Source organism: Triplophysa rosa, linkage group LG4, assembly GCF_024868665.1.
Source record: "Triplophysa rosa linkage group LG4, Trosa_1v2, whole genome shotgun sequence".
NCBI classification, from domain to species: Eukaryota; Metazoa; Chordata; class Actinopteri; order Cypriniformes; family Nemacheilidae; genus Triplophysa; species Triplophysa rosa.
In genome coordinates, this window is record NC_079893.1 from 25,247,684 (window position 1) to 25,264,094 (window position 16,411).

Below are 16,411 nucleotides of genomic sequence, written 5' to 3' on the forward strand. Positions count from 1 at the left end.
TATTGCTATGTATCTCAGGCTCTGGTGCTTCTCTGACGTTTGTTTACAAGAAGATGAGAAAACACTGATGTAGAGGCATCTATGGGAATTTGCATGTCCACGAGGTCTGGAAAACCATGATATGTGTTTAAGTGATAGAATATCTTTCTGTTTACATACATTAAACATCTTTTCAATTGTTTGTAAACATTGATGTGACTGGAATATTGAGGTTCATTAAACAACTGCTTGTGGGGGACATTTGCTGTGTCTCAGTGTGTTAAATACAAACAGAAATTCATCATAATTATCTCAAACAGTTTACGCAGTAGTATTGAAAATTAAAGTTGACTTTCCAAAAGCCATTGTCTTTAGAGGAAGACTTTTTTAATGGTAGACACTTTCGATTTGGATCAAGATTCACACATTAAAAAGTAAGTTACTGAACGTATGTCGTGGGAATGGCCTAACGTGCATGCCCTGTCATTATCCTGAAACATTTTGAAGACATTAAAAAAGTTGACAGGTTTGTCTCACAGTGATAAAAAAAAGGCTAATGTTTGAACAGAAGTTTTCCAAAAACATGTTTATCTATGAAAAAACAAAGTTCTCTTTGGGGGATCAGTTTATTATAAAGTTGGTGAACCACTGTTTTAATTTCGAAGAGAACACAAAGCAAGCAAATTCTACCAAATACCGAGCGACGTAGAGGACTAGTCAGTGTAGGAGTGTTATTCAACCAGTAGATGGCAGTGTAAAGCTCCGCGTACTGGAGTGAGTAATAATTATGGTAGAAAAAAGAAACAACCAACCTTGTGGAAAATTACCCCAGACCAGCCTATCTCTAATTTGACATTTTTCAGCTCAACAGAAAAAAGTAAAACCAGCTAAGTTTTATATGGTCTTTAAACCAGGACTATGGATATTATTTACAGTTAAAACAGCTCAAACTTTAAGTACCGGGTATATATGTATATAAATTGATAATAAACCTAGGCTAATATGGCTAATCAAACATTTTGAATACATTATTAAAGCCTAAACTAGCAATGGACAATCAAGACATTACATGCTTTAAATCCACAACAGATCTTTGCCGATAGATGCGAGATTTGCAAAATTATACTCTACAACCACTGAGAAAAATGACTTTCAAAGTTGCATTTTATATTCATATTTAATGAACCTAAGCATTGTTAAGCCAAATCTCCCTTACAAAAATTAAACAAAAGTTTTGTTTGTGGTACAAGTGTAGTAACCATGGTTTTTTGGTGCATTGATGGGGCAAAACCATGGCTTAACTACAGTAACCATCGTTTACTATGGTTTTTACAAAAAACATTATTTTGTGATAACCATTGTTTTACTACAGTAACCATGTTTTTTGTTTGTTTTAACTGTTTTTCAATTTTAACTGTAGTAAAACCATGGTAAATTTTCGTAAGGGTGACCATATCATCATCTATCTAAGTTACTGAATTCTGTTATGATTTTTTCTGTCGGTTTTGTATGTTTTAATAAACCTAATTATTTGTAAGCGCGTTTGCATTTAAAAACGCGCTTACAGGGCGCATAAAAAAGACGACACCCACTGTGTACAGATTAAACGATTTTGATTGGCTGATGGTCTACTGGGGTGGAGCTCAGACGCTTCGTTTTGTACACTGAAACAATGGTAAGTAAATTGAGGTTTACTTGTTTTAATGAGTAATTTTGATGTGTTACACCTTCAAAAAATGCCTCAATGGTGGATACTGTCCACTGTCTGGCTTATATTGTTCAACTCTTGCTGCAGTTTGTGAATCAAAGACATCCAGTTGCTGGTGGTGTTTCAATGTGATGTTTTATCATCTGTTGCTCACCTGTGCATTCAGTGTTTGATTTTAGGTCATGTGTGTGCCAGTGTAATCATATAAATAAACTTGTCTCTAAATTACCTTTCAGCAGATATGGGGTATATACGCATTTTTTGTCCAATGTCTCACCCCCAATACAGCCTGCTTACAGTAGCAAATCGGCACAGCTGTGACATAACAGTTAGTCTACATATGCCAGAAATATGCAGGAAACAAAGTTCATCAAACCACTTCGGGGTCTTCAAAAAAAGAGTCTTTTCTATATTAAGTCATCAGTCTCAAAGCTTTCCCAGCACAGCACGGGCGTTAAAACCCCAGAAGGCTTTAATCTCTAGCTGGTACGTTTACTTGAGAACTGTTTCAAAGCAAGTAAATATATGCCACATTGTTCACTTTGCAAGAGATTAAAAAATACTTTTTGATAGTGAAGAAAGAATATGGCAAAACAAAACAAAACTCATCCATATGGGTCACGTGAACATACACTTTATTCATATCAAGTCTTTTTTGTTTTAAGTTTTAAGGACGTAACATTAAATACAGAAGGCACTTACAAAAATTGTTAAATTATAGAAACATATTAACATTGATTAAAATGAAAGAAAATGATCAAGACCAGATATGCCACTTCATTGGCAGCCTCATACAGTACATCTCAAGTAAAATCTACAGAATGCTAATCTAAGTACAGTATAAAGAGGATTTATTGTTATTAGTTTAATGCCCCTACTAGGTTTTCATACATAATTGACTCATTTGAAATACAGATAGCACAAAACACAATTGTTTTTGTCACTAGTAAGTGGTTCTTGTTTTTCGTTGCAATTTGTTTCTTTTAAACGTCAGGCTTTGTGGTTTCAGCACCCAGAGAGTACTGCTCGATCAGGCGGTTAGCCTCCCTCTGTCCTGACAGCAAAGCACCATGGGTAGTGGAATAGTATTTTCTGTGGGTGGCCTCTCCAGCAAACAACACCTGTAGAGGCTTTGGAGAAATGAAACAAAGAAAGAAAAGTCAGCTTGACCATCATTTCCTCTATAACAGTATCGCCTTAGGGCTGGTAAGCTATTTTTGCTATAGAAAAGTGATTTCACACTTTAGGTCTCTAGCCACTTGCTCTTTTTGCACAGTAACCGCTGTGGGGTCAGACTGTTCTTTTTAACCTCCTAATTGTGTGTGTGTGTGTGTGTGTGTGTGTGTGTGTGTGTGTGTGTGTGTGTGTGTGTGTGTGTGTGTGTGTGTGTGTGTGTGTGTGTGTGTGTGTGTGTGTGTGTGTGTGTGTGTGTGTGTGTGTGTGTGTGTGTGTGTGTGTGTGTGTGTGGTTGTTTGGTCCCTGTGCAACAAAACCATCGTCTCATCTGACTCATAGACACAGCACAACATGGCACATTTAAAAACCCCCGGGAGGTCCCGGATTCCCGCCCGGACGGCGTTATACACAGAGTTATGTAAATTTCAAACAATGACAAAAGGTGAGGGCATCAAAGTGGCTCTAAACAGCATGTCTTCCATTAAAATAAAAATAAAAAATCAATTGCCCAAGAAAGACATCTACTTTATCATTTCTTATTAAACAGAACCCAAAATCAAATGAATGTCGACTCACTGGAGCCTTTGTGTTCTTGTTATAAGGCATTGGCTCGGCCAGCTTTTCCACATCTCTGCCGCTGGAGCCCACTTGAGTAAAGGAGTAAGACCCTCGGATGTAGGGATTACTTCCCCAAGAGGAGCGCAGGATTCGCCGTGGCTTCGGAATATTCTGGTTCCCTGTTAAAACATCAAAAGTAAGAAAATGTTTATCTTTTGAATTTATATTTTGGTCACCAATTGATCAAAACTCCAGACCAGTAGACCAAATAATGAATGATGAGGTAATACATTATATGGGCAAAAGTATTGGGACACCCCCTTCTAATAAACATGTTTATGTATTCCAGCAATTCCAATCAAAACAAATACTAATGCTACGCCACGATACCATATTAAAGACATTTCTTTCCATCTTTGTTGCAACTGCTTTGGAAGGGCCTTTGGTGGGTTTGTGTGATGAGTGTCTGGCTCACAGGTGTTCAGATGGTTCAGGATTTAGCTTTATGCTTTTTCCATAGTGTTTTTCCACACTAGACTGAATCAGTCATTTCTTTCTAAACCTTGCTTTGTGCACAAGACCATTGTCATGTTGGAACAGAAAAGGGCCCTGCCCAAACTGTTGCTATAAAATTAGCAACACACACTTCTTTGGAATATCATTATATTCTGTAGCATTAACGTGTGTGCTCACGTAGATTAAAGTAGTCAAACCTGTTCATTAGAATACTTTTGTACATATAGTGTACTGTAGTCACTGTAAACATCACCTATTATTTATAAGGTTGCCTTTGTAATGGATTCCCAACTAATTTTACTTACATTTTTATTCTTTTTCTGTCATAATGAGGAATTAGCAGATCTTTCAGTTATCACTGCTAAAGTGTGACCAAATCCAATTCAACACACTAATTGGTGTATATAGGACTCAAGCAGATGGTATAGGGTGCCTGGAACTGGATTAAGACCTACTGACCTAGTTAGGGTGCATGACAGCCAGGCGACGTCATTGACAGTGAATGTGCTGACCCTGAGCTCTGACTACAGTACGCGTTCACTAAAGGGTTACAACAGTAAACTCACTACTGTTTTCAGTAATGTTGACACTTGAGAACACTGGGAATTGTTGACACTGAGAATTTCAGAGCTGCATTCCTTACGATCATTTTTTCGGGTGAACTGTCCCTTTAAACCGGGTGCTGTATGTCTGTTCTTTGTCATAGAGAAATGTTTTTATTTTAAAAACAAAAAGACCTTTACACAAATCTTTACGCACATACTGACCTGTGAACTTGCGCAGCAGTTCGGTGCATATCTCTGCCACGGTCTCATCATCGCAAGTCTCCATGCTCAGCGCTTCTTCTCCGCAGATCCATCCGCTCAGCATGTGGCCATAGCGCTCGGGCGGATACAGCACGTCAAAGCTGCAGATCTTCCTGTACCAAAGCTCTTTCGTGTACGACAGGCTCTCCAGCTGCGCCTCGTCCTCCCAGACGAACTGGATGCTGTTGCACTCGGGGCTCCAGAAAGGCTCCGCGAACTCCAGAAAGATCTTGTCGGTGGTACTAATGCCCAGTTTCTGAATGGCCTGCGCCTTGTCTTGAGGCAGGCCCGGGGAGAAAAGCGTTTCGTGAGCCTTCTTCAGGACCCCGAGAGAAGCCGTTACGATCACGTGGTCTGCCGGCAGACACTCGCCGTCTTCGCACTCCACGCAGACCGGAGGGGGGCTGGGCCGCTCATCCTGGTTATGGTCAGCCTGGTCGGGGATTTCCTTAGCATCCTGGAAGCTGCCGTTCCAGTGGATGCGGCGGACGGGTTTGCTGAGGCGAAGGATTCGGTTTGGGATGTCCTGAGCCAGGATCTCGACGACTTTAATGAAACCGACCGGAATGACGTGGTGAGCACCGGGAATCTCGGTCCACTCACCGAACTCGCTTAGAGACACTTCATCCATGCTGGGTGAACTGCTCTCGCAGCTCTCCACCTGAAGAACCCAAGAACATACTTCTTAGCACCAAATCCACATAAATATGAGCATTCGTTAGGCTACATGTTTAAAGTTCGATTTACAGTTGTTTTCGTGCTGTCACGGTAAATGCTTCAGCTCTGTATTCTAAGGTTACCGTTCCTGCTGTAAACAAACCAAGGAGGGTGTACCCTAGCAGGCACATGTACAGTTGAGAGCTTTTTCTGGTTCTGCACCTTCCTCTCATGACCTCTTGCATTACAGTATACCATTTAAAATCTGTCTTGCTTATACCTCAATAGTCCAGAGCTTTCATGACTGAATTTTAATCAGAATTATAGTGACTAGTCTTACATAACAGAGTACAGAACATGAGACGTCATGAAGAGGATTAATTAAATGATTGATTGCCATTACAAGCCCATTGTGAATACAGAAAATAGTGTGAGAAATGACAAAAATGTAGTAGGGCTGGAATCCATTCCTCTAAGGGTGAAGCTATAAAGTTTTGAATTTCACAATAGGAAATCGCTATTGCGACAGTAAGTGAAGGGTGAGCCTGACATCACTTGCATTACAAATACGAGAACACGTGTGTCATCGAGGTGCGGTAAATACCGGGAACTATATTCCCTGTTGTGTTGTCTCGGGCCTTGGCTTGTTAAAGGGCTGGCGGACATGATAACCTTTCAAAATCAGACCTTCAGTAGTATGTGGCACCTTATTTGAATATGACACATTGTGGTGTATTTAGTTTTTTATTTCATTCATGTTCATATTTAGTATTTTAATTATGCACACACAAAAAATCTAGACATTAGAGAACTGCCCACCTTGAGGTACTGTTGTAGCATAGATAACTTGAGTTTCTTGGTGCTTTCTGAGTCATAAGGATCAAGCATGATCTTCTTCCGCACAACATCTCGTGTGAAGATCCCCACGCTGTTCTGACTCTCAGCTCCCACTGGCTTTCCGTTCTGGAAGAACTCCTGAGTCAGCTCGTACACCTGTACCAGAGAAGGAGAACGAGATTAAACCAGGGATATCCTTAAGTCATTAGATCATGGCGGTATGTTTGCCACGGTCAAGAGTTGAATTGCATTAGTTGCAGTGGTTGCGTTAATTTCTGTGTATAATCGCTGCATGGCTAGTCTGTGGCACTGCGTAGCCAGAGGCATTTATTAAACAAAATAGATGGAACCAGAGAAAGATTGAGGGAGCGATATGAGAGAAAGAAAACAGCGGTTCAAGATGAGGTAACAACTGTGCAACAATTGACCTTTACCCTTGCAGCTGTGAGCGAGAAGTGAAATGTGCTTTCTCTGAGGGAAAAAACAACTTTTTCACACATGCACAGAATTATGAGATTAAGCGATTTGTTTCAGTGGAAAGTAGAACGCAGGGTACCACTTTATTTTACACTGTTTTACATGCACATACCATGTACCTACTGTGTAAGTGAATAAGTGGTATTTCCAGGTACCATCAATTATTTTAGATAAACCTAAAAATGTCCCAAAGTAAAAGAAAATGGTGTGGCCCAAATTCCTGTGTGATCCTTTTGATAACGGAAAAGGAATAATGACAAATAGAATATTTTCGTTTAGTATAACAAATGTAAAAATAGATTCCAAACGATTTCTTATTTTCATCACATTAATGAAGTATTTTCTTTTCAAGTCTAATTATATGAACATTTTATTGTTTGAAATTACAAGGTTAACGGGTGCTTTGGTGAAAAAAAATGATGAGATTTTAGGCTACTTCTAAGATAATTTACGACAATTAAAATACACAATTAAAGTAAAACATTAAAAACTACAATAATCAATATAATTACAAGCAATGGGTAAGTTTACCTATTTACAAGGTGATAGCGTCTTTGTTTGACAAATATGCATTCTAATGAAAACAGACAACACACATGCTTTAATGTTTTTTTTTATTTGTGCTTGGGTGTGTGTGAAAGACGCGCACTGGGTCATAGCTCGAGGTTGGCTCCAGGCTGGTTTGTGGGGGTCATCTTGCTTCCGACAGATCTGAAAGAGAAAAAAATAAATGAAGCAAACATAAAACTGTGTGCTTGATTTAAGCAGCCTGAAATGCAAGATTAGCAACATTAGATTTTAAACATTTATCCTCTTTAGAAACATGCATCTGTCTCCTCCACCACAGACCATTTTTTTCTACACCTAAATGAAGAAAATTGTAAAAACATTTACATATAAACATTATTCTATAATTGCGGCGCAAAAATGATTAGTAATTTATATCTACATTAGTTTTTACACTAACACATTAATGTAGGTTAAAGTTCTTCAAGAATGAAGTCAGATTATAATTTAGTTTAAATGCACTACACAAACAAAGTAATTTAAATCAACAATACTTTCAGTGTAAAAATAATATAGTGAAACAATAATTTGCGGTGATATTTACAAAACATACATATCCAATAAAAGATACAAACCTGATGAGCTGCAGTTCGGTTCACTAAGCCAACGCTGTTGACCGCAGTAGTGATGTCTTTCCATACTGTTTTTTTTTTTTAGTTCCTTTGATTCCGCTTTTCAAGGTTAAAGATTCAATTTCTAAATCGAAAAAGTTCCTCTTTTTGGCCGGATTACGTTTCTCCATGTCACAAAATCTAGGGGCGAGGCATCTACACTCTGAATTTATACGGCCGTGATATGTAAATTACGATCGATTTCAGCCACCGCATTTATCAAGGTACGATTATTCGTTCGACGGAATTGGCCGCATACGAAAGTTTAAAGAATCACATGTGAGCGTTGTCGTAAACTGATTATTTCGCTTGGATGTACGCTGGTTTCAACGTTCGTTTGATAAATGAGGGCCAGTGTGCTCAGATTTTTCTCCTTAGCTAGAGACTCTAACATTCTCACATTTATCTCCTCTAAAGTTTCATAAGAGATCTCAATAACATCTCACACTGTCCTTAGATTACTCTCCTTAGCTAGAGACTCTAACATTCTCACATTTATCTCCTCTAACGTTTCATAAAAGATCTCAATAACATCTCACACTGTGCTCAGATTATTCTCCTTACTTAGAGACTCTAACATTCTGAGAAGCATGAGACTCAAGAAAGTCTCTATTTGATGTTATGTAACCTCATTTATGTCTTGCAAAAACCAAATCACTTTGCAGCTTTTGTATTTGGTGATTCTTGCAGCTTGGACAGTAATTATTCAGTTTGACTCAATCCGATTGAATTCCTTGTTTGGATACATTTAAATGAGTCAGCCTTGATATTCTGAAATGTATAATGCTATTTAAATGATAGTTCCTATATTTAAGATAGTTAAAATTTCAAATTTAACACATTTCTCGTAAAATGAAATTTAAGATATCTGGGGCTGGTTTACAAAAACTTCTTAGACTAGTCTTCAAAGTTAGTCATCATTTTTTAAAGCCTGGTATAGACTGATTGCCCTTTGGTTACCCTAGAGAAAAAGAAATATACTAAAATTTATTTGAAATACAATTATTTCATGCTAAGTATACTGCAAATCCAATCCATTTACATTTTATGTACTTAATGAAAATACACTAAGATTGTATTCGTGGTATACTAAACTGGTATTTGTGGTATACTCAATTGGTGTACTTAAAGTATGCTAACTTGGAACAACTAATTTTGTACTTAATATACTTTAATTGTGAAGAAAAAGGGCTGAAGTCCAACTAAAGATACATTTAAGTGTATTTGATTGTGCTAAAGAGGAACTACTGCAAGACAAGTATACTTCAGGTACACTTTAAATATCTTGCATTGAAAGATTGATTTTATTAAAAAAATCATAAAATCCTCATCAAAAGTGACATTAGAACACATTTTTATTAAAACACAGGCTTAATGTGAAGAAATGTGCATTGTTTATAAGTAGTACTCCAAATAAAGTTTAATTATGATTTTACATCAGTAAGTCATGTCAGTAAATAAGTTTATACATTTAAACTCTACTTAGTATGAAATAAATGTATTTTAAATGAATTGTTTTTTTACTGGGGCAACTATTCAACTAATTATATGCACCTGGCACTGGAAGACAAAGCTGATACATAAATGAGACATAGAATAATCAGCCCTTAGTATCCTGAACTAAGATAACTCCCTGTCAGAAACATTGCCTTGTGGGCAGCACGAGTTTGAATCCCAGCTAAAGGTAGGCTAATTTCCTCTTCCCTTCCTGTCTCTCATCCTACGGTCATGTCCAATGAATGTGAAAAACAATATCAACATCATCATCATCATAAAAAAACACAACAATAAAAAGTTCTTTTCATACTTTCTCATGTCTCACTTGTGTCTACTTTTATTTCTCCTAATGGATTTTAGGAGAAACAAAGCTGATACCTAAATTAGACAATAAAGAGATTTCCCAAGCTTCTTTCACCACAATCTCAGTTTTGACTCTCTTAGACATCTCTCATTTTTGTTTCTCCTAAATAATTTTAGGAGAATTATGTGATAAACTGCTGACTCTTAATCAAGAAACATGTGAAGAATCACAACAATGTCTCCTGAGCTTAGAAAAAGCCACCAATGAGCAAAAAAAATTCCTCTGGGTGAAGACACAAAATATAATCCAAAGATATCCCTGATTTATGAGCCCTTCGCATCCTCAGGAAATCTCGCACAACAGAATCTTTCACATGCTCCAGTATCTTGGAGCAATCGCACTCAAATACAGCTTTGTAAAGTGAGATGACTACAAATGTCCCTATCTAGAGTAGAGCGGCAAGAAGCATACACCAGATTTACATTATACATACCCAAAGCAATTCAAATTACACATTTTATTAGTGTTTGCAATGCTCTACCAGCTACAGGAGATTTATAAACCCAAGCCCATAGATTATAAGAGTATAGTGGCCCAATAATGTTCTAGCTCATTGGGTGCACTGTACTGTACTTTTCATCACCTCATTGTACAGGTCACTGAACTCCTCCACCAGGTCCTTGGGGATGCGCTTGCCATTGTTGGTCTGGTAGTGGGCCAGACCATTCTTGGCATAGAGGCTGATGCGGCCCACGCTTCGCTCCTCCTCTGTGGTGTGCTCCAGCAGCCCATTGTCCTCGGCCAGGTGGTAGATGGGGTTCCCGTTCGCACCATGGATCCAGGTTGCTCCAAGTTCCAAAGTGGCTTCACCTGTGGAGAGGAGTTGGAGCTTGTTATGAAGGTAGTGTCAGAAAGTATGAACGAAATTCTTAATTTTCATTAAAGAATAAAGGTGAATGTATGAATGACGGTACAGTATATTTCTATTTTTATCATTCGATATTCTGTTTAACTCAAAAATACATCACAACGCAGAGTCAGTCAAGCAGATCACGACTTATGATTCACAATGTCTTTAAAAATCAGTAAATAGGCCTATGTAAATGTTCTTTAAAGTAACTTTACCTATTGATTTACTTAATTTGTATAAAACAGTAATAAAGTAAATCACGTACCGTGGCATGTAGCTTGCACGAGGCGAATATTATGCCACAAATTTGCCACACATAAAATATTTTTTTAATGTAAATCCTGCAAACTGTATGATAAACACTATTACAACATCAAGAAATAAGCAACCAAGGTCTAGGGAGGGGCAAGGGGGGCACTTCCCACAGATTTTTCTTGGGCCCTCCAAGAATATCCAGCTGACAATTAAAACAATAAAAATGAAATACTAAATACTTGTAATTGTATTAGACATTCGTATTATCTATTAAACAATGACCTGTCAATTTAATCACAGAACAATGTAAAACATTATGCATGCGATGAACTGATTATATATCTGCCCCAAAATATGAAATTGGCCCCCTCCAGTCGAGCCAGCCTGGTACCGGGCTTATAATCAACATTTCTGATTTTAATAACACTCTCAAAAAAGATGTGTTAAAGGTCCAGTCAGTGAAATCTAGCGGCAAGGTTGCAAATTGCAACCAACCGCTCACTCCACCCCTCCCTTTCGAAACACTACGACGGCTGACAGAACATGGCGAATAACATGCATGGGGACCCGCGGTGTATGCAGATAGAAATAGTTCATTCTAAGGTAATAAAAACATAACGCTTCATTGTGTAAGCTCGTTATACACCTCTGAAGGCATAGCTATGTATACTATATTGCATTTCTATCAATAGATCATCCCAAACCTTTAAATAACACGTTTTTGTGTTAGGCATTTTAACACACTAGTCAATGTGTTTTGATTTTGAGTTAAATAAATAAAAAGGACAACATAAGGTTGAGTTGTCCTCAGGAAAGATAGGTTTCTCACCCTGCCGAATGCTTTGCACTCTGCCTCCGATACGGTCCGCAGCTTCTAGCACTGTGACATTGGCGAAGCCGTTCTCCAATAGGGTTTTGACAGTGACGAGGCCAGCCAAGCCCGCACCGATCACTACTATTCGCGGTTGTCGTTGTCGGTGTAAGGCTCTACTAAGAGGATCATCAGTGCTGTCTGAAGATATTTCACAACTTTGCATGCCGTCCAAGCTCTTCTTCTAAGGAATCTGAATAAGGGTGAGATGGGGAGAAACCATTAGAGTGAACACGGCGGACGAATAATAGAAACGACTCACATGGGACGAAAAAGAGTCTACCACTTTGCATCTTTAAACATGTGGTTTAAGGAATCAAGAGCAAACACAGTGCCTGTTCAGAGCACAACCTCAAATGACACTTTAAATGGTGCATAGTGTGTGAGTTTACAGTATATAGCCACTGAAGTGTTGCAGACAAAGCAAACCGACCGGTGAAGGTGTTCAATTTGTTTAATCTTGACTTCCCCATCTGTGGACATTATGTTGGACAGAGCATCAGCCTTACATCAACATCATACGGAGTCCATCACACCAGTGAATGGAAAAGGACTGTGAAAATAATGACGCTGCGATAGCCACGAGGAAATGAATGTGCTCTTCACACTTCCGTTTCGGCTTTTTCTAAACACTCCAGGTTATGTGTGACAGCCGAAAGAAAAGGACGCACCTGATGCTAGACAGACCTCATAAGAGAAGTTTATCAAGGACCTGAAGAGGGGTAGAGGCATAATGGAATACGGTGATGGATGCAGGATGTTATTATGGTAGACCAAACAAAACTTTAATCAGTAACGCTGTAATCTTTCGGCTCATCAAAGTGAAAGGAAAATGCACCACTGGATTTAGCCATTAACACAAAAACATACACACACACCCTCATTGTCTGCCAACATTATCATTGTACCCTGGAGAGATATTCGTTCACGTGTGCTAAGGAAGAGATGATCTGAATGAATAGGATTTGAATGAATAAGGTTATCTAGCTGTACTGTGTTTTGAGACCTCCAGATGGGAGTTTACATTTTATTCTTAAAGCAATATCTATCATTTTCTTTGAAGACGCTGATCTGAGACTGTTTTGCCTTTTGTGTTGTGACTAGCAGAGCAAGCTGATTCCAAAATCGCTCTTTCAAAGTTGGTTCGTGTCCGCACTGAGAACATAAAGACCTGATTTTGATTGCCTTTAGCTAGCATGAGGGCGTCACGCATCTTCCGTTCTGCCGCGAAGCAGTGTATCATTACTTCCGCTAGCACTCCAGTTCATAAGGTGGCGGTAATGCACCTATAAGCTGATTTGCCAACTGCCAGTAAAACTCAAGATGAAGAAGTTACTTCCGCTAGCGCCTCAGAATGGAGTTTACCAAGTGGCTTGCACATCTGCCACAAATACGTCTAGATGATGTACAACGTCTTGCAGACAAATTTTCGCTAACGACAAGATCAAAGCTAGAGAAAGGATACAAATTCTTCGTTGAACAGTACCTGTTTGATTATGAAGGTAAGTGTTTTCTTTTCTTTTTGTGTTAGCTAAGGTGCTAGGATAAGTACTTGAATACGTGTTCTGTCAGTTTTTTTCTCACTGTTGTTAAATTCCAGCGCGACGGCAAAACGGAAGTTCTTCTTCTTCTTCTTGTTTGTTGCTAGACGGATGTTATGATACACTGCTTTGCGAAAAGGCTGAAGTTAAGTGACGTCATTGTGAAAAGGGCCTATTGAGACAGTGCCTGTTGCACTGACAGAATTCGTGAGGCGTCCACTGTATCAACTGTGACTCACAACAGTCACTGCTATAGAAAAGACTACTGTCAGACATAAAGGTGCTTTGATGTCATCCGGAATTGAAAAGGCCTGGTTCTGAGAAAAAGCTAATAGTCAATCTAATCAGTGTTTAATCCTACCAATACCAAACAGCACATACTGTTTAAGGTTAGCCAGAGACCTTGTTGTATTAACATCCATATTGTGTGATTCACTAACTTTAAAACCCTTATTTTAGCACAACAGATGGCTGTCCTTTCCTTTTGTTGCATCAGAGCACTTTAGTGTTTACCCTACAAATTCAATGTGGTTGTGTTTGTTTCCGACTACCTGTATGTTTTCAGTGATCATATTGAGATCATTGAACAGTGACGCCTTTATTCATCGTTCTAAATGGACGTTTAAACGGGTTCGGAGTGTACCTGTGATGTTTAACAGACACCAGAGATTGCTGAAACACTGCTGTCGGCTGTAGAAACAGCTGTACCAAATAAAACGTAACAAATATCACACACATCCCCTTTTTCCATTCAGTGGTTACGGATGAGAGGGTTTGTATACTGTACGCAAGAGGAAGTCCTTGCCTCATGCTAAGCCTTATTTCAAGGCAAGAGTCGATACAAGATAAAGTGTGATGCGCATGTTTCCCATTGTTCCAGCATAGTGATTCTACAAGCTGACCCATAAAAATGTTTCTTTCAAATTTCTCTCTACAATCTTCTAAGTTCCAAACTACCGATAGGACTCCATCATATTGCTTCATGTGTGACCATGTATGAAACTCAACATTACAATGTGCTAACAGAACAATCTGTTCCATAAACATTGCTTAACCCCCAAAAAAGGGAAGTAACCTTTAATAAATTCTCCTTTTTGAGCGACCTCAAATAGCACATATTTGATCAACTTCACTGTAGCTCCCTTTCTTCCTTTTTTTGTGAATTAATTTTTCTTCAAATAAACCTTAAGCAACAATATCTGCATTTGGATCTCTTATAACCACCATTGTTTAAGCTACCTTGAACTGTGAAAACAACTGACATGTCTTAAAATACATCAGTGCGATTTGTTTTGTCTCAAGATGCACACCAGTAATCTTTTTTGTAAAGTACGTTTTTAAAAATGACTTAAATGTCCTAATTTAACGCCTAGTCCTGGTTCAAAATAATCCCTGTCCAGGAAACCGCCCCTGGGGGTCGCAAACACTCTCTAGATGACCTACAAATTATAACCAGCATCCTTTGTCCAGTTTGAGACTAGAGGGGCATGCATTACAAAGGACACATTTTATATGTTGTCTCTTTTGTTTGAAAATATTTCCAAAACATTCCCCTTTCCTGCATTCGCAACATTTTTTTGACACAGATTAATACATGTTAAGGAAAACCTAATATAGATCAAATGTCCATCTCTGGGTTCTTATAAAAATGCTCAATTTTACGTATTAGAAATTTAAGATATTGCGTTTAAACGTGAAATGTAGAACACAGATTTGCCCCTTAAAGTAAAACCGTACAATTAACCGTGGTTTTACTAAAGTAACCATAGTTTAACCACGATGTTTGCAGTTATACAAATGGTACTACACTTTTACAATAGGGCCTAATAAAACCATGGTTCATTTTCCTAAGGGTCTGTGTGTATGATTGTTTAAAATCAAACACAACCAGAACTGATGTACTGTATTATGCGTAATGTGCAAAGTATCAAATATATTGTTAACTTACTTTCCCGTTTATGACTGTAAAGCTGCTTTAAGATCTGTATTGTATAAAGCACTACATAAATAAACCTTACTGGACTTTTACCAAGCCTTCATTCAAGGAATCTTTAAGGAATCTTATTCCAACTGGGATACAATTGTTTGAACTTTGACAAACGAAAATAATCGTGTCACAGTAGTTTGTTTTTATTGTTATGTTACGGGTAGTTTGAAAACAACACGTATGATAATAAGTAGCTGTATGCGCGAGACCCGAGGCGCTGGATCATTTAAGTTTTGATAAGTTTTGGTGCTGATGAAGTAGCGGCACAAAGTGCGTCTAGAGGAATCAGCGCTGCCACGTAAGTAGCCTATACTGTCATAGGCGAATGGCCTTCATTGATAACCAAAAAAATATCCCTGTTAGAATTTTAAACACCTCTTTCATAAAATCTGCCATCACCTTTTACCATATTACCAAATATTGAAGTCAATATTTATACATGCCAATATAACGCTGTATTGTAAGCGGCAGTATAAGAGGCAGCTGAATGAAACCACAGACAATAGACTGTGCTCTCGTGATAAAAACGAAGAAATTAAAAAAACGCATTCCGGATCCAATATAAAACACCGACCGAAAGCGATCACTGGTGGGAGTCAGTTTGTTTACAATTCGGCTCTGATTCTCAATATCACCGTTAGCAACATTGAACGTTAAAACACATACGGGTACCGTATCGATAAAACAAAATGTAAATTCGTATGGTCGTTACCTGACTTTATCGTCTTCGGCGATCCTCGCTGTTCTTTGTGTATTCGCAGTGTCTCGTTGTGTATTTATGTGTCTTGAAACCAGAAGCAGCCAGTTTGGACGATGCCGCTGCCTCCTCGCTGAATAAATATGAGGATCTGTGACGTAGCGCCGCGAACCCAATACAGGCTCACGAGCGTGACTCACTCTTTCACTGTCACACACGGACTGTTTCAACTATAAGCTACACAAAGCACACCACTACTTTTCAATACGACAGAATACAGTTTTGTTGAGACTTTTGTTGTCCAAGAAATGAGATGTTGAACTATTCAAATCTGTGAATTGTAAAGGGCTAATTCGTTTTACTCACAGTAGGCTATATATAAAGAAATAGCTTTGTGACTGCTCTAAAACTTCTCACTCAGTTACAGAATAAGACTCATGATATGAATAAGACTGGA

The 16,411-nt window shown here is 38.4% G+C and overlaps 1 protein-coding gene across 1 annotated transcript; it reads right to left on the minus strand.

Annotated features, from left to right (window-relative positions):
• Positions 1-2,305: 2,305 nt before the first annotated feature.
• Positions 2,306-16,082, minus strand: smox (spermine oxidase). Its single transcript, XM_057331889.1, has 7 exons — positions 15,970-16,082; positions 11,688-11,922; positions 10,337-10,563; positions 6,220-6,393; positions 4,705-5,404; positions 3,440-3,600; positions 2,306-2,817 (listed from the first exon to the last, which is right to left on the minus strand). Exons 2-7 carry the CDS (start codon positions 11,893-11,895, stop codon positions 2,671-2,673), a joined length of 1,617 nt encoding a protein of 538 aa, XP_057187872.1. The 5' UTR covers positions 11,896-11,922; positions 15,970-16,082; the 3' UTR covers positions 2,306-2,670.
• Between the last annotated feature and the right edge of the window lie 329 nt (positions 16,083-16,411).

What these genes read in the sequence shown, in the direction of transcription:
- smox (XM_057331889.1), bottom strand. Translation starts at nt 11,895, where the DNA reads ATGCAAAGTTGTGAAATATCTTCAGACAGCACTGATGATCCTCTTAGT. An exon ending in AGTGCAAAGCATTCGGCAGG is followed by an intron (nt 10,564 to 11,687) that starts GTGAGAAACCTA and finishes TCCTCTCCACAG; the next exon opens with GTGAAGCCACTTTGGAACTT. An exon ending in ACTGCTGCGCAAGTTCACAG is followed by an intron (nt 3,601 to 4,704) that starts GTCAGTATGTGC and finishes ATGTTTTAACAG; the next exon opens with GGAACCAGAATATTCCGAAG.